General features: G+C 49.6%; 1 protein-coding gene across 1 annotated transcript in view; it reads left to right on the top strand.

The window, feature by feature from the left end:
* CFAP36 (cilia and flagella associated protein 36) overlaps positions 1–18,394 on the top strand; it is a 95,055-nt gene that overhangs the window by 13,599 nt on the left and 63,062 nt on the right. The window contains exon 2 of the mRNA XM_075339378.1: positions 8,145–8,209. Within this exon, the coding sequence (XP_075195493.1) occupies positions 8,145–8,209 (65 nt within the window). The remainder of the gene's footprint in view (positions 1–8,144; positions 8,210–18,394) is intronic.

The following is an 18,394-nucleotide window of genomic DNA, read 5'->3' as shown; positions in this document are numbered from 1 at the left end:
CACAGGGGTTTTTTTGCGTCCTGTACCTCTTGTGCGGCTAGGTTACCTGCGGGTTCCACCTACCCTCACTGTGAGCAATGCTCGACCCCTGTTTCGCTTGCTCAGCCGGAGCCTCGGTCACTAGTGGGCCCCTCGGCTCAGGTAGACCCACCTGCTCCACCTGTCCAGGCGGCAGGGACAGAGTTTGCAGTTTTTGCTGAGAAACTCTCTGAGTCACTTTCACAATCCATGGCTCAGTCTATGGACAAATGGTCTGCCAAGCTGCTAGAAGCCTTGCAGTCCAGACCGGTCCTTACACAGGCCCCGGGCCCTGTTGGTTCGTCGCCTCCAGGTACCTCTCGGTCCGCGTCGCAGCGCGCTCCCGGGGGGGACCCTAGACCTCACGTGGAGGACTCCTGCACGGACCACAGACCGGCTAAGCGGGCTCGCTGGGAATCTTCCCCGACTTCTTCACGCTGCTCGGGGTCCCACCTTGATGACTCTCTGGAGGACGAGGCGGACGGCGCAGCTCAGGGCTCTGACCCTGACGTCTCCCTCAACCTTGATATACCTGAAGGGGACGCCTTAGTAAATGATCTTATCTCGTCCATCAACCAGGTGTTAGATCTATCTCCCCCGCCTCCACCTGTAGAGGAGTCGGCTTCTCAGCAGGAGAAACACCAGTTTCGGTTCCCCAAACGTACACGGAGTGCGTTTTTCGATCACTCTAACTTCAGAGATGCTGTCCAGAAGCCCAGAGCGGTTCCGGACAAGCGCTTTACTAAGCGCCTTACTGACACACGTTACCCCTTCCCCTCTGACGTTGTTAAGGGTTGGGCTCAATGTCCCAAGGTGGATCCTCCAGTCTCTAGATTGGCGGCTAGATCTGTGGTATCGGTTGCAGATGGCTCATCGCTAAAAGATGCCACTGACAGGCAGATAGAGCTCCTGGTGAAATCCATCTATGAAGCCACGGGCGCGTCTTTTGCCCCGGCTTTTGCAGTCTTGTGGGCACTCCAAGCTATCTCAGCTTGTCTGGCTGAGATTAATGCGGTCACACGTACTTCTGCTCCGCAGGTTACGTCTTTGACTTCTCAGGCGTCGGCATTTTCTTCCTACGCCATGAACGCAGTCCTAGACTCTGCTAGCCGTACAGCGGTGGCATCCGCTAATTCAGTGGCAGTCCGCAGGGCCATGTGGCTGCGAGAATGGAAGGCCGACTCGGCTTCCAAGAGGTTCTTAACCGGTTTGCCGTTTGCTGGCGAACGATTGTTTGGCGAACGATTGGATGAGATTATTAAGGAATCCAAGGGAAAGGACTCCTCCTTACCCCAGTCCAAACCGAAGAGACCTCAGCAACGGAAAATACAATCGAGGTTTCGGTCCTTTCGTCCCTCCGCCAAGTCCCAATCCTCTTCGTCCAACAGGCCGGAGAAAGGCCAGAGGAACTCCTATGCGTGACGGTCTAAGTCACGACCCCAAAAAGCCGCAGGAGGCACTGCCTCCAAGGCGGCCTCCTCATGACTCTCGGCATCCCCGAACTGCATCCTCGGTCGGTGGCAGACTCTCCCGCTTTTGCGACGCCTGGTGGCCACATGTTCAAGACCGATGGGTGCGAGACATTCTGTCTCACGGTTACAGGATAGAGTTCAGCTCTCGTCCTCCAACTCGTTTCTTCAGAACCTCTCCGCCCCCCGCTCGGGCCGACGCACTTTTTCAGGCAGTGGACGCTCTGAAGGCAGAAGGAGTTGTGATTCCCGTTCCCCCTCAGGAACTTGGTCGCGGCTTTTACTCCAACTTGTTCGTGGTGCCAAAGAAGGACGGATCATTCCGTCCCGTTCTGGACCTCAAACTACTCAACAGACATGTGAGCACCAGACTGTTTCGGATGGAATCTCTCCGCTCGGTCATCGCATCGATGTCACAAGGAGACTTCCTAGCATCGATCGACATCAAGGATGCTTATCTCCACGTGCCGATCGCACCCGAACATCAACGCTTCTTGCGTTTCGCCATCGGGGACGAACACCTTCAGTTCGTGGCATTGCCTTTCGGCCTGGCGACAGCCCCACGGGTTTTCACCAAAGTCATGGCATCCGTCGTGGCGGTCCTACACTCTCAGGGCCACTCGGTGATTCCCTACTTAGACGATCTCCTAGTCAGGGCACCTTCTCGGGTGGCGTGTCAACACAGCCTTACCATCGCTCTGGAGACTCTCCAGCGGTTCGGGTGGATCATCAACTTCCCAAAATCCAAGTTGACACCGACCCAGTCACTGACTTACCTCGGGATGGAGTTTCATACACAATCAGCGGTAGTCAAGCTACCGCTGGACAAACAGCTGTCTCTGCAGGCAGGGGTGCAATCTCTTCTTCGGGGTCAGTCACACCCCTTGAGGCGCCTCATGCACTTCCTGGGGAAGATGGTGGCAGCGATGGAGGCAGTGCCCTTCGCGCAATTCCATCTGCGCCCACTCCAATGGGACATTCTCCGCAAATGGGACAGGAGGTCGACTTCCCTCGACAGGAACGTCTCTCTTTCCCTTGCAACCAAGACGTCTCTTCAGTGGTGGCTTCTTCCCAATTCTCTATCGCAGGGAAAATCCTTCCTGCCCCCAACCTGGGCCGTGGTCACCACGGACGCGAGCCTGTCAGGGTGGGGAGCGGTTTTCCTCCACCACAGGGCTCAGGGAACCTGGACTCCGATAGTCTTCCCTTCAGATCAATGTTTTGGAGATAAGGGCAGTGTATCTAGCCCTATTGGCCTTCCAGCGGTGGCTGGAGGGCAGACAGATCCGTATACAGTCGGACAACGCCACTGCCGTCGCATACATTAACCACCAGGGCGGCACGCGCAGTCGTCATGCCTTCCAGGAAGTCCGGCGGATTCTGCAGTGGGTGGAAGCCACAGCCTCCACGATCTCCGCAGTTCACATCCCGGGCGTAGAAAACTGGGAAGCAGATTTTCTCAGTCGTCAGGGCATGGACGCGGGGGAATGGTCTCTTCACCCAGACGTGTTTCGAGAGATCTGTCGCCGCTGGGGAACGCCGGACGTCGATCTCATGGCGTCACGGCACAACAACAAAGTCCCGGCATTCATGGCACGGTCTCAAGATCACAGAGCTCTGGCGGCGGACGCATTAGTTCAGGATTGGTCGCAGTTTCGACTGCCTTATCTATTTCCTCCCCTGGCGATGCTGCCCAGAGTGTTACGCAAGATCAGGTCCGACTGTCGTCGTGCCTTTCTCGTCGCTCCAGATTGGCCGAGGCGGTCGTGGTACCCGGATCTGTGGCATCTCACGGTGGGTCAGCCGTGGGCGCTTCCAGACCGCCCAGACTTGCTGTCACAAGGGCCGTTTTTCCATCTGAATTCTGCGGCCCTCAACCTGACTGTGTGGCCATTGAGTCCTGGCTCCTAGCGTCTTCAGGGTTATCTCAGGATGTCATTGCGACTATGAGACAGGCCAGGAAACCAACGTCCGCCAAGATCTATTACAGGTCTTGGCGGATCTTCTTGTCCTGGTGCTCTGATAATGGTTTTGCTCCCTGGCCTTTTGCCTTACCCATTTTTCTTTCATTCCTTCAATCCGGAATGGACAAGGGTTTGTCACTCGGCTCTCTCAAGGGACAAGTATCGGCGCGCTCAGTATTTTTTCAAAAGCGTCTGGCCAGGCTTCCGCAGGTCCGCACGTTCCTGCAGGGAGTTTGCCACATAGTCCCACCTTACAGGCGCCCGCTGGAACCCTGGGACCTTAACAGGGTGCTAACGGCTCTTCAGAAACCACCTTTCGAGCCGCTGCGGGATGTCTCTTTATCACGTCTTTCGCAAAAGGTGGCATTTCTAGTGGCAGTTACATCACTCCGAAGAGTGTCGGAGCTTGCAGCGCTGTCATGCAAAGCCCCCTTCCTGGTTTTTCACCAGGATAAGGTGGTTCTGCGTCCTGTCCCGGAATTTCTCCCTAAGGTGGTATCTCCTTTTCATCTCAATCAGGATATCTCCTTACCTTCATTTTGCCCTAATCCAATTCACCAATGTGAAAAGGATTTGCACTCATTAGATCTAGTGAGAGCACTCCGGTTCTACGTGTCTCGCACGGCGCCCCTGCGCCGTTCAGATGCGCTCTTTGTCCTTGTCGCTGGCCGGCGTAAGGGATCGCAGGCTTCCAAGTCAACCTTGGCTCGGTGGATCAAGGAACCGATTCTTGAAGCTTACCGTTCTGCGGGGCTTCCGCTTCCTTCGGGGCTGAAAGCCCATTCTACCAGAGCCGTGGGTGCGTCCTGGGCATTGCGGCACCGGGCTACGGCTCAGCAGGTGTGTCAGGCAGCTACCTGGTCTAGCCTGCACACTTTCACGAAACACTATCAGGTGCATACCTATGCTTCGGCAGACGCCAGTCTAGGTAGGCGAGTCCTTCAGGCGGCGGTTGCCCACCTGTAAGAGGGAGTCGTGTCGGCTCTTTTTATCGAGGTATTATTTTACCCACCCAGGGACTGCTTTTGGACGTCCCAATTGTCTGGGTCTCCCAATGGAGCGACAAAGAAGAAGGGAATTTTGTTTACTTACCGTAATTTCCTTTTCTTCTAGCTCCTATTGGGAGACCCAGCACCCGCCCCTGTTCCCTTCGGGCTGGTTGTTCTTTTGTGTACACATGTTGTTCATGTTGAATTGTTCTTTTGGTTCATGGTTTTCAGTTCTCCGAACATCCTTCGGATTGAATTTACCTTAGACCAATTTATAAGTTTCCTCCTTCCTGCTTTTGCACCAAAACTGAGGAGCCCGTGATGCACGGGAGGGTGTATTGGCAGAGGGGAGGGGTTACACTTTTTAAAGTGTAATACTTTGTGTGGCCTCCGGAGGCAGAAGCTATACACCCGATTGTCTGCGTCTCCCAATAGGAGCTAGAAGGAATTTACGGTAAGTAAACAAAATTCCCTTCTTTGGTCTCATCTGACCACATACCTCCTCTGGATCATCCAAATGGTCATTGGTGAACTTCAAACGGGCCGGTACATGTGCTGGCGTGAGCCGGGGAACCTTGCCCCTTAGGATTTTAGTCCATGATAGCGTTGTGTGTTGCTAACGGTAATATTTGAGACTGTGATCCCAGCTCTCTTTAGGTAATTGACCAGGTCTCCCCGTGTAGTTCTGGGATGATTTCTGACCTTCCCCCAAATCATCCTTACCCCACGAGGCGAGATCTTGCATTGAGCCACTAACCAAGTAAGATTGACCGTCATCTTATGTTTCTTCTATTTTCTAATAATTGCTCTAACAGTTGTTGCCTTTTCACCAAGCTGCTTGCCTATTGTCCTGTAGCCAATCCCAGCGTTGAACAGGTCTAAAATTTTGTCTCTGTGTCATTAGACAGTTCTTTGGTCTTGACCATGGTGGAGAGGTTGGAGCTTGAGCGATTGAGTGTGTCTTTTGTACAGGTAACAATTTCAAACAGGTGCAATTTTGTATTTGTCTTCTACCAATGGATAATGATCCTAAACACCTCAAAACTCACAAGACTACCTGAAGAGGCGCAAGCTGAAGGTTTATCAATTGCCCTCACAGTCCTCTGATCTGAACATCATTAAAAATCTGTGGCTAGACCTCAATAGTAGCGGATGCAAGCCAAGCCAAGAATATCACAAAACTGGAAGACTTTCAAGGAAGAATGAATGAAAATCCATTTTTTTCATGAACTGAAAGACTCAGTAGTCTACAAAAATGTCAAATAGCAATGTCAGCTCTGCTTCATCGCTCTGTACAGACAAGTGTCTCTACAGAGAGAGAAGCAGGCTGACACTGACAGTCAAAGTTCATTCAAATCCATAGCTAAACCTTGGACTCGGGTGAACCCTGACGTCACCGCGAACACAGTCGAAGACTGCCGAGTGATGAGCAGTGCAGTGAATACCAGCGGAAGTTAATGATCGGACCTGGAAGCAGAAGCGGCCGGGAGACTGCGGCTGAGCGGGTCCGGTAACTATAATCATAATGTTTTTTAATAATGTGCTTTTTTTACAGCCCCTGGACCCAAACTGTAGCATGGGTTTCCCAGGAAAACTCGTGTTCGTGTTCACTATGTGTTCTGTACAGACCCCGAACTTTACAGTTCGAGTTCGCCCATCCCTACTTGTGAAATAGTCTCCATCATGCTAGAAAAAGCATTGTTAATCACCAAATTACATCTATATACATGGGAGAAGTTGCTCTTAGAGGACGTTTAGATCCCATTCTTTATTCATAGGCAAAATTGTGAATGAGTTCCCTTCATTGGAAGAAAAGCCCCGACACATGATTGTTATTGGGTGGAGATGAGTAAAAATTATCAAGTGTAGTTGAATTCTACTTGAATGCAGGGCTGTGGAGTCGGAGTCGGAGTCGTGGAGTCGGAGTCGGAGCTCATTTTGGTGGAGTCGGAGTCGGTATAAAATGCACCGACTCCGACTCCTAAAATATATAATAAATTGGGGACAGGAGTGCAATGCAGAATGTGCTGAATATTTTACTAAATAATAACATTTAGTATAATGCTTATATTTAAGTGAAAAATTTATTGTAGTACAATGTGAACATCAGACATTTAATTGTTTTTATGATACAATAATCAAGATATTTGGATAGAACATAAAATATTTATTGGAATACAACTTTAGAACACAAAAAACTAATAAATTGTAAATATGTAATATATATATATATATATATATATATATATATATATATATATATACACACAGTGTATATACACACACAAGATATATATGTAATCTACTGTATATTACATAGTGTATTACATATTTACAATTTATTACAGTTTTTTGTGTTCTAAAGTTGTATTCCAATAAATATATTTTATGTTCTATCCAAATATCTTGATTATCGTATCATAAAAATTATTAAATGTCTGATGTTCACATACACATATTCATGTACTACAATAAATTTTTCACCTAACTAAGCAATATATGTAGGAGTCGGAGTCGGAGCCGGAGTCGGAGTCGGTGCAAGAGAATTTGAGGAGTCGGAGTCGGAGTCGGAGTCGAAGGTTTGGCTTACCGACTCCACAGCCCTGCTTGAATGTTACCAAAATCTGTGTTTACCAAAATGTGCCATCACGCTTCCAGATCTCACCACATCTTCTGATCACCACAGCTTGTGCTGAAATTTCTGGACCTCTTGCGCTTGGCCAGGACTTTCGCCTCTGGTTAGACCAGGGAAGGTTCTTTGCCGTGTCATGACCTTCTGCAAGCTTTCAAAAATTCAGCTCGAGCAGCAGTGATCAGGAGATGGGGCGAGGAGCAGATGGGTTGGTGAAGGGAGTATGTGGTTTGTTTTTTTTTTAAGAGAGAGAGGGGGACACCAGAGCATAATAAGGGACATTAAATTCCTGTAGAATATCTTCTCTGTCAATGGAATTTCCCAGGAAAAATCTTGTGAAAAGGTGAACTCAAAATTTTGACATTCGCTCTTCTCCACTCTCAGGATTCTCAGTACATGAACGCCTTGCCAGCTGCCAGGTCATTGGGATTCTTAAAGCTTCCAAGAATCCTAAAAAATAAGTGACATAAAAACTCTCTCTAAAGCGGACCTATCTTCAGATTCCACAATGTACACACTGCATACATTACATAGATCTGATGAAGCTGGTGTACTTACTTTGAAAATCAATTTCAGAATGGCTTTATTTAATTGGTTTCTTCAAATGAGCACTTTGAGTCCATCTGGATTAATAAAATACCCGTTTTAATATTAAGCTGGATAACTTTGCAATCATGTATCACAGCCATGCTGGGACATATTATCACAATGTTGTACACCAGCCTCTTCAGGTCCAAGAGATCTATTCAAACATGTACCGCATGCATATTGTATAGTGATATCCCTGAAATAAAACCCATAGAGCAAAGCTGACAAGTGAGCTACAGAGAGCCAGAGATGTTATCTTTTTGTGACTGCTCTAATGGTCAGGGTGAAAAATACAAGATTTCAAGATTTTTCTCTGTTCTTAGCCCCATAAAAAAGTAAGAGTATGCTGGTAGTAAAGCACAATAGAAATAATGTCAATTTCTGATGGTTTACCCTTTAGTATATTAATCGTAGCTGTTTGTGACCCTGAATACGTGTTTATGTACTGTGCTTTGTCTTATACTTTTTTTTTCTCTAATTGCAGTGTTTGATGATGAACAAGAGAATAAACTGTCATACACAGAGATTCACAATGAATACAAGGATCTGGTAAATATGATAAATTATTACTGAAAATTATCTTGGGGTTATCGGGAGCGCTTGCTAAAAACCTGGAATTAATCTATGTAGTGAATGGTCCTGTTTCATCATTGTTTCTCCAGTTTTCTGGAGTAATTTGCACCTTGTTTAACCCCTTCACGACCTTGGACGGATCTATCCGTCCAGGATCGTGTCCCGTTAAGCCCCGCCCCCTGCCGCGGGCAGGCGGCGTGGATCGGCACACATATCAGCTGTTTTCAACAGCTGACATGTGTGCCTGCTAGCCGCGGGTGGAATCGCTTCCACCCGCGGCCATTAACCCCTTAAATCTTGCTGCCAAAGTCTGGCAGCAAGATTTAAATGCGCGCGGCCATGTTTGTTACTCACCGCCGCCCCCACCGGAAGTCACGTGTGTTATCACGTGACTATCGGTGGTTGCCATCGTAGCACAGGGTCATGTGATGACGCCTGCAGCTACGAAGTTTCACTTTCATTTTCCCTCGGCCGAGAGCAGAGGGAAAACCAAAGTGACTGAATCTGCTGATTACAGCGGTAAAGCTGTGATCAGCAGATAGCGATCAGCAATCGGATTGCTGATCGCTATAGCCCCCTAGGGGGACTAGTAAAATAAAAAAAAAAAGTAAAAAAAAAAGTTTTAAAAAATAAAAAAAAAACAAAAAACCTAAAAGTTCAAATCATCCCCCTTTCCCCCCATTGAAAATTAAAGGGTTAAAAAATAAATAAATATACACATATTTGGTATCGCCGCGTTCAGAAATGCCCGATCTATCAAAATATAAAATCAATTAATCTGATTGGTAAACGGCGTAGTCGCAAAAAAATTCCAAACGCCAAAATTACGTTTTTTGGTCGCCGCAAGTTTTACGCAAAATGCAATAACAGGCGATCAAAACGTAGCATCTGCGCAAAAATGGTACCATTATAAACGTCAGCTCGAGACGCAAAAAATAAGCCATCACTGAGCCATAGATCCTTAAAAATAAGAACGCTACGTGTTTCGGAAAATGGCGCAAAACGTGCGCCACTTTTATTGGACAAACTTGTGAATTTTTTTTAACCCCTTAGATACAAGTAAACCTATACATGTTTGGTGTCTACAAACTCGCACCGACCTGAGGCATCACATAGATACCTCAGTTTTACCATATAGTGAACACAGTGAATAAAATATCTCAAAAACTATTGTACGATCACACTTTTTTTGCAATTTTTCCGCACTTGGAATTTTTTTGCCGTTTTCCAGTACACTATATGGTAAAACTTATGGTTTCATTTAAAAGTACAACTCGTCCCGCAAAAAACAAGCCCTCATATGGCAAGATTGATGGAAAAATAAAAATGTTACGCCTCTCAGAAGAAGGGGAGCAAAAAACAAAAACGCAAAAACGGAAAGTGCCCGGGGGCTGAAGGGGTTAATTGCTTTACTATTTGTGCCTTATTCTCTATACATTTTGTTCCACTTTTTAAGTTGTCTTTTTTTTTTATTTTTTTCCGTCAACAACTCTCCTACTCCACATGTTTTTACATGATTGGCGACTTTTACCAGATGTTGGGATTTTTTGACGTATCTTACTCCAGTCCCTGTCGGGAGTAAGATTCAGGAGTTTTCAATTTGACACATTTTTTACAACTTTGCAAAGCATTTGCAACTTTTGGTGCTGAAGTAAAAAAAATCCAGTTAAAGGGAACCTTGTCAACAGATTTGGGGCCTATAAGCTGCGGCGACCACCAGTTGGCTCTTATACAGCATGTTAGAATGCTGTATATATAAGAACCCAGGCCGTTGTGTAGAACGTAAAAATCACTTTATAATCACCTAAACGGTCACTGCGGTAGAGTTGAGTCATATGGGAGTCTTCGTTCTCTGATGCCGGCGTTTCTTCTTTCGGTCATCCTTGTCCTCCTTCTTCTGAAGCCTGGGTGCATGACGCGTCCTACGTCATACACACTTTCCGGTTCCACGCAGGCGCACTACAATACTTTGATCTGCCCTGCTCAGGCAATCAGGAAATTAGGCTTTATGACACGAATCTAACACCTTCCGAACCTATAACGTACTATTACATCATAGGTCGGGTCCCTGCCTTTTGAACCAACCTCAGAAACTTAAGGCCCCGGTACACGCAACAACATCACTAACAAGATGTCGCGGAATTCATGACACACATCCAGCCTTGTTAGCGACGTCGTTGCGTGTGACACTTACGAGCGACTAACAACGATCCCAAATACTCACCAAATCGTTGATTGTTGACACGTTGTTCATTTTCAAAATATCGTTGCTCGTTTGGGATGCAGGTTGTACGTCGTTCCTGAGGCAGCACACATCGCTACGTGTGACACTCCGGGAACGACGAACAACAGCATTCCTGCGTCCTCTGGCAACAAGGTGGGAGTGACGTTCATGCGGCTGCTCTCTGCCCCTCCGCTTCTATTGGTGGCCTGCTATGTGACGTCGCTGTTACGCCTCATGAACCGACCCCTTAAAAAAGAGGTTGTTCGCCGGCCACAGCGACGTCGTTAGGAAGGTAAGTTCGTGTGACGCGTACCTGCGATATTGTTCACCACAGTCAGCAATTTGCCCGTCATGCACAAACAACGGGGGCAGGTGCGATTGCTAGCGATGTCGCAGCCTGTAAAGCGGCCTTTAGCCTACATTATTGCTGGCAGATGATGGCTTTATTATTTGGCCATCATCAGCTCCTAACCACAGGGATTGGAGCTGAGCTCCACCTATTGCTGTTAAATCCATAAATGCCATTGTCAATCCTTGACAGCAGCATGTACAACCCGCAGCCCTGGGGCATGATGTTCCACAAGCTCATCTGCTCCCCCACAGTTTGATCAAAGGTTGCGTATAGTTTGCTATGGCAATTGGGGGTTTGCTGAAGTGCCTCCATGCTTGCCATGATGGGACTCCTATGAAAAACAACCTCTGGCGATCGCTCATAGTAGACCATGATTTTTAAGTTTTACTGTGGTAGTGTAGTACAGTGCCTACAAGTAGTATTCAACCCCCTGCAGATTTAGCAGGTTTACACATTCGGAATTAACTTGGCATTGTGACATTTGGACTGTAGATCAGCCTGGAAGTGTGAAATGCAATGCAGCAAAAAAGAATGTTATTTCTTTTTATTTATTTTCTTTATCGTTCCTTATGGGAGACCCAAACCATGGGCTATATACACCCCCTGGATGACAATCTAACCAGTTCAATGCTTTGTGTTTCAGGAGGTCACACACACTTGCATTCTCTGATTTTTCATTTTTATTTTTAAAGATTTGGAAGAAAAGCGGGTCCAGTCTGGACTCCCGGCATGTCCCTTCACACCCCACTCTGTCGGGGTGCTGTTAAGGTTGACTTTATAAGGCTGGAGCCTTCACATGCCGCGCTCCTTCACATCCTCTGTCGAGGCTCTGGGTTGAAGTGGGAGCCGTCACGGTCCTCTCTGCTTGCAGAAGACCGGTCTCCATCCGCAGCCCTGTCTGGTTCCTGCTGGAAGGAGCATTTACCCCTCTCTCCAGGGACATGGCCCTGCGTCTCAAAGCTAAGTATTGAGACGTTTTTTCAGGGGTCCCGGGTGTTTTTACTAGGGGGACAGTATGTGTTGTATCATTACTGTAAATTCCGGCCGGTTCTGGGGGTTTCCCCTGAGAACCGCGCCGAAGGTGCCTGCTCGTCGGCCGCACTTTTAAATCTAGGCCCCGGCTTCAGTTTGGGCCTAGTTTCGGTTTCGGCTCCTCTGCATGTTATGCATAGCGTGGCGCCGCCCACCGCTCGGCCAGCAGGGGAGGACACTCCTCTCTGGGGAGATGTTTCCTCCCCTGTATCTCTCCCTGGCCCTCTGTTTTTCCCGCTCCTGGGCTAATACACGCCCCCCCTCCTCCTCCCAGCGCCATTTTCTCAGCGTTCTACACTGACGGCGCTGGATGCTGCAGCTGCTGCTGTTTAGGAGGACTGACGCTGTCTCTGGGGCTTGGAGCTGTGGAATCCGGAGGGCACACAGAGAGCGGGCTGGTAAGCCACAACCTCTGGTTGTGGGCTTTTTATTATACACTCTCAGGGCATTCTATAGGAGTGTATTACTACTGGCAGAGCTTCCACCTCAGCAGCATGTCTGTCACCCGAAGCAAGGCTGCAAACATGTACGCTATATGCACTGCTTGTAAGCTCATTCTGCCAGAACCAAGCACATACCCACATTGTGATGCCTGTGCTAATATGGTTGTGTCTCAGCCTGGAGCCTCCTCAGGGGTCCCTCTGGCTGCTCCGGCCCCGGTGGCTGAACCCCCGGCTTGGGTAGCTTCCTTCTCACAAGCTATTTCCCAGTCTTTTGCCGACTCCATGGGGCAGTTGTCCCGGACACTGCTGTCCATGCATCAGCCCCCTTCTCAGGGGGCTTCTGCTGCTCCGAGCTCTGCAGAGCTCTCAGAGCATGTCCTAGGACCCCGTCCCCCTAAACGGAGACGCAGGGACCCTTCTCCTTCTCCTTCCTCGTCCCACGGCTCTGATTCACGAGCCGAGGTGCAGGGCGAGGAGGACTCGTTTACTGTGGGCTCAGACGCTGCTTCTATGTACCCCATTGACTTGTCTGAGGGTGATGCTTATGTCAGTGACTTGATTGCGTCCATTAACTCCGTACTGAACCTCAACCCACAAGAGTCAGAGGAACAACCCTCTCTGGTGGAGGTACACCAGTTTACCTCTCCTAAGAAACCTAGGAGTATGTTTTTTAACCACTCCAGCTTTCACACCACTGTTACCAAGCCCAGGGCCTGTCCTGACAAACGTTTTCCGAAGCGTAGTTCAGATGACCGTTTTCCTTTTCCACCAGAGGTGGTTAAGGAATGGGCACAGTCCCCAAAGGTAGACCCTCCGGTGTCCAGAACCTCAGCCCGCACAGTCGTAGCTGTGGCTGATGGCACTTCTCTTAAAGATCCCACTGACCGCCAGGTTGACCTTCTGGCCAAGTCTGTGTATGAGGCGGCAGGAGCCTCGTTCTCCCCGTCTTTTGCGGCAGTGTGGGCTCTTAAGGCAGTCTCTGCCTCTCTGGCGGAGATGCATTCCCTCACCAGGGACTCTATTCCTGAGACGGATGCCTTAACTTCTCAAGCTTCGGCTTTTGCATCCTACGCCATGTCTGCCATCCTGGAGGCTTCTCACCGCACGGCGGTGGCCTCCGCTAACTCCCTCGCGATCCGCAGGATCTTGTGGCTTCGAGAGTGGAAAGCAGACGCTTCCTCTAAGAAGTTCCTTGCGAGTCTCCCTTTTGCTGGGTCCCGGCTGTTTGGGGAACAGCTGGATGACATAATTAAGGAAGCTACTGGCGGGAAGAGTACTTCCTTGCCACAAACTAAAGCCAAGAAACCTGTCCAGGGCAGGAACCAATCGAGGTTTCGTTCCTTTCGTTCCTCTAACTGGTCATCCTCTAAGCCCTCGACCTCGTCCACTACCGCAGCCAAGGATCGTAAACCCAACTGGCGCGCAAAGCCGCGTCCTCAAAAGACCGGAGGAGCCGCTGCCACTAAGGCAGCCTCCTCTTGACTATCTGGCTGCGCCAGCAACGTCCTTGGTCGGTGGCAGGCTCTCCCACTTTGGCGACGTGTGGTTTCAACACGTCTCCGATCAGTGGGTGCGGGATATCATCTCCCACGGCTACAGGATAGAATTTTCTTCCAGCCCGCCAAACAGATTTTTTCTGTCCACCCCCCCCTGCTCCAAAGCCGCCGCCTTCTCTCAGGCCGTGGCATCCCTGCAGGCCAACGGTGTAATTGTTCCAGTTCCCGCCCGGGAACGGTTCAGCGGTTTCTACTCAAACCTCTTTCTAGTCCCCAAAAAGGACGGTTCCTTCCGGCCCATCCTGGATCTCAAGCTTCTCAACAAGCATGTTCAGGTGCGGCACTTCCGCATGGAATCTCTGAGATCGGTCATTGCCTCAATGACCCAAGGAGATTTTCTGGCATCCATCGACATCAGAGATGCCTATCTGCATGTGCCCATTGCGGTTTCACACCAGCGTTGGCTACGCTTTGCAATCGGAAAGGAACATTTCCAATTCGTGGCTCTCCCCTTCGGCTTAGCCACGGCTCCTCGAGTATTCACCAAGGTCATGGCAGCAGTGGTTGCGGTCCTGCACCTCCAGGGGTTGGCAGTGATTCCTTACCTGGACGACCTTCTAGTCAAGGCCTCATCCAGTGCAGACTGCCAGCGGAGTGTCTCTCTCACTCTCGCCACGCTTGTTCAGTTCGGGTAGCTTGTCAACCTGCCCAAGTCCACTCTGACCCCGACCCAGGTGCTTTTGTACCTAGGGATGCAATTCGAGACTCTGCCGGCACTTGTCAAGTTGCCCTTAGTCAAACAGCAGTCCCTTCGGCTGGCGGTGCGCTCTCTGCTGAGGCACCGCCGTCATTCCATCAGACACCTCATGCAGGTGTTGGGTCAGATGGTGGCGTCAATGGAAGCGGTTCCCTTTGCCCAGTTCCATCTGCGTCCCCTGCAGCTGGACATTCTCCGCTGTTGGGACAAGCGGATCTCTTCCTTGCACAGGCTAGTGGCTCTGTCGCCACAGACCAGGAGCTCTCTTCAGTGGTGGCTTCGGCCCCTCTCTCTGTCACAGGGACGCTCCTTCCTGACTCCGTCCTGGGTGATCCTCACCACGGATGCCAGCCTCTCCGGTTGGGGAGCAGTATTTCTCCATCACCGAGCACAGGGCACTTGGACTCCGTCCGAATCAGCCCTCTCGATCAATGTGCTGGAGATCAGAGCTGTGTTTCTAGCTCTCCTAGCCTTTCACCACCTGTTGGCGGGCAGGCACATTCGAGTTCAGTCGGACAACGCGACAGCGGTTGCCTACATCAATCACCAGGGCGGGACTCACAGCCGTCTGGCGATGTTGGAGGTTCAACGAATTCTCCAGTGGACGGAGGACTCCAAGTCCACCATATCTGCAGTCCACATCCCAGGCGTGGAAAACTGGGAGGCTGATTACCTCAGCCGTCAAACCGTGGACAGCGGCGAGTGGGCCCTGCATCCGTCAGTGTTCAGATCAATCTGCCGCAAGTGGGGCACTCCGGAAGTGGATCTAATGGCATCCCGGCACAACAACAAGGTTCCGGTTTACATGGCTCGCTCCCACGATCCTCAAGCCTTCGCAGCAGACGCACTGGTTCAAGATTGGTCTCAGTTCCGTCTGGCCTATGTGTTTCCCCCTCTGGCGCTCTTGCTCAGAGTTCTGCACAAGATCAGAATGGAGGGCCATCGAGTCATACTCATTGCTCCGGACTGGCCCAGGCGAGCTTATTACCCAGACCTGCTCCGTTTGTCCGTAGAGGTGCCGTGGCATCTCCCGGACCGCCCAGACCTTCTCTCTCAAGGTCCGTTCTTCCGCCAGAATTCTGCGGCTCTCAGATTGACGGCGTGGCTCTTGAGTCCTGGATCCTGACGGCTTCAGGCATTCCCTCTGAGGTCATCTCCACCATGACTCAGGCTCGGAAGTCTTCTTCGGCCAAGATATACCACAGGACTTGGAGGATTTTCCTGTCCTGGTGTCGCTCTTCCGACCATGCCCCTTGGCCGTTCTCCTTGCCGACTATCCTGTCTTTTCTACAGTCTGGTCTACAGCTAGGACTGTCCCTCAATTCCCTCAAGGGACAGGTGTCGGCTCTGTCGGTATTGTTCCAGCGGCGTATCGCCCGACTGGCCCAGGTGCGCACCTTCATGCAGGGCGTATCTCACATCATTCCTCCTTACTGGCGGCCTTTGGATCCCTGGGACCTTAATCTGGTCCTCACGGCCTTACAGAAACCCCCCTTTGAGCCTCTCAGGGAGGTTCCCTTGTTTAGACTTTCACAGAAAGTTGTTTTTCTAGTAGCCATAACTTCTCTCAGGAGAGTTTCTGATTTGGCTTCGGAATCCCCCTTTTTGGTGTTTCACTAAGACAAGGTGGTTCTTCGTCCGACTCCGGACTTTCTCCCTAAGGTGGTGTCTCCTTTCCACCTTAACCAGGACATTTCATTGCCTTCTCTTTGTCCGGCCCCGGTACATCGCTTTGAGAAGGCATTGCATACTTTGGATTTGGTGCGAGCGCTCCGAATCTATGTGTCACGCACCGCCGTTTTTAGGCGGTGCACCTCACTTTTTGTGCTAACCACTGGTCAGCGCAAGGGTCTCGCTGCTTCTAAACCGACCCTAGCTCGTTGGATCAGGTCGGCTATCACCGATGCCTACCAGTGTTCTCAGGTGCCTTCCCCGCCAGGGATTAAGGCGCACTCGACCAGAGCTGTCGGTGCCTCCTGGGCTTTCAGGCACCAGGCTACGGCTCAGCAGGTTTGTCAGGCTACCACGTGGTCCAGTCTGCACACTTTTTCGAAGCACTACCAAGTGCATGCTCATGCTTCGGCAGATGCGAGCTTGGGCAGACGCATTCTTCAGGCGGCTGTCGCCCATTTGTGAAGTTAGGTTTTGCCTACTTCTCAGTTGGTTTATTTCCCACCCATGGACTGCTTTAGAACGTCCCATGGTTTGGGTCTCCCATAAGGAACGATAAAGAAAAAGAGAATTTTGTTTACTTACCGTAAATTCTTTTTCTTATAGTTCCGACATGGGAGACCCAGCACCCTCCCTGTTGCTTGTTGGCAGTTTTTTGTTCCGTGTGTTTCACCGGCTGTTGTTAGTAGACAGAGTTCCGGCTATTCCGAGTTTTACTCTATCTCTACTTATGGGTGGATGTCCTCCTTCAGCTTTTGCACTGAACTGGTTAGATTGTCATCCAGGGGGTGTATATAGCCCATGGTTTGGGTCTCCCATGTCGGAACTATAAGAAAAAGAATTTACGGTAAGTAAACAAAATTCTCTTTTTTTTTAAATTGAGAAAAGTTTATTCAGAGGGTCATTTATTATTCAACCCCTCAAACCACCAGAATTCTGTTTGGTTCCCCTAAAGTATTAAGAAGTATTTCAGGCACAAAGAACAATGAGCTTCACATGTTTGGATTAATTATCTCTTTTTCCAGCCTTTTCTGACTAATTAAGACCCTCCCCAAACTTGTGAACAGCACCCATACATGGTCAACATGGGAAAGACAAAGGAGCATTCCAAGGCCATCAGAGACAAGATCGTGGAGGCTGGCAAGGGGTACAAAACCCTTTCCAAGGAGTTGGGCCTACCTGTCTCTACTGTTGGGAGCATCATCCGGAAGTGGAAGGCTTATGGAACTACTGTTAGCCTTCCACGGCCTGGACAGCCTTTGAAAGTTTCCTCCCGTGCCGAGGCCAGGCTTGTCCAAAGAGTCAAGGCTAACCCAAGGACAACAAGGAAGGAGCTCCGGGAAGATCTCATGGCACTGGGGACATTGGTTTCAGTCAATACCATAAGTGACGTACTCCACCGCAATGGTCTCCGTTCCAGACGAGCCCGTAAGGTACCTTTACTTTCAAAGCGTCATGTCAAGGCTCGTCTACAGTTTGCTCATGATCACTTGGAGGACTCTGAGACAGACTGGTTCAAGGTTCTCTGGTCTGATGAGACCAAGATCGAGATCTTTGGTGCCAACCACACACGTGACGTTTGGAGACTGGATGGCACTGCATACGACCCCAAGAATACCATCCCTACAGTCAAGCATGGTGGTGGCAGCATCATGCTGTGGGGCTGTTTCTCAGCCAAGGGGCCTCGCCATCTGGTCCGCATCCATGGAAAGATGGATAGCACGGCCTACCTGGAGATTTTGGCCAAGAACCTCCGCTCCTCCATCAAGGATCTTAAGATGGGTCGTCATTTCATCTTCCAACAAGACAACGACCCAAAGCACACAGCCAAGAAAACCAAGGCCTTGTTCAAGAGGGAAAAAATCAAGGTGTTGCAGTGGCGTAGTCATTCTCCTGACCTTAACCCAATTGAAAACTTGTGGAAGGAGCTCAAGATTAAAGTCCACATGAGACACCCAAAGAACCTAGATAACTTGGAGAAGATCTGCATGGAGGAGTGGGCCAAGATAACTCCAGAGACCTGTGCCGGCCTGATCAGGTCTTATAAAAGACGATTATTAGCTGTAATTGCAAACAAGGGTTATTCCACAAAATATTAAACCTAGGGGTTGAATAATAATTGACCCACACTTTTATGTTGAAAATTTATTAAAATTTAACTGAGCAACATAACTTGTTGGTTTGTA

The sequence above is a fragment of the Anomaloglossus baeobatrachus genome, chromosome 3 (genome assembly GCF_048569485.1).
Source record: "Anomaloglossus baeobatrachus isolate aAnoBae1 chromosome 3, aAnoBae1.hap1, whole genome shotgun sequence".
Taxonomy (NCBI): Eukaryota; Metazoa; Chordata; class Amphibia; order Anura; family Aromobatidae; genus Anomaloglossus; species Anomaloglossus baeobatrachus.
The sequence above is the reverse complement of the archived record's forward strand: the minus strand, read 5'-3'. Positions and strand labels throughout refer to the sequence as shown.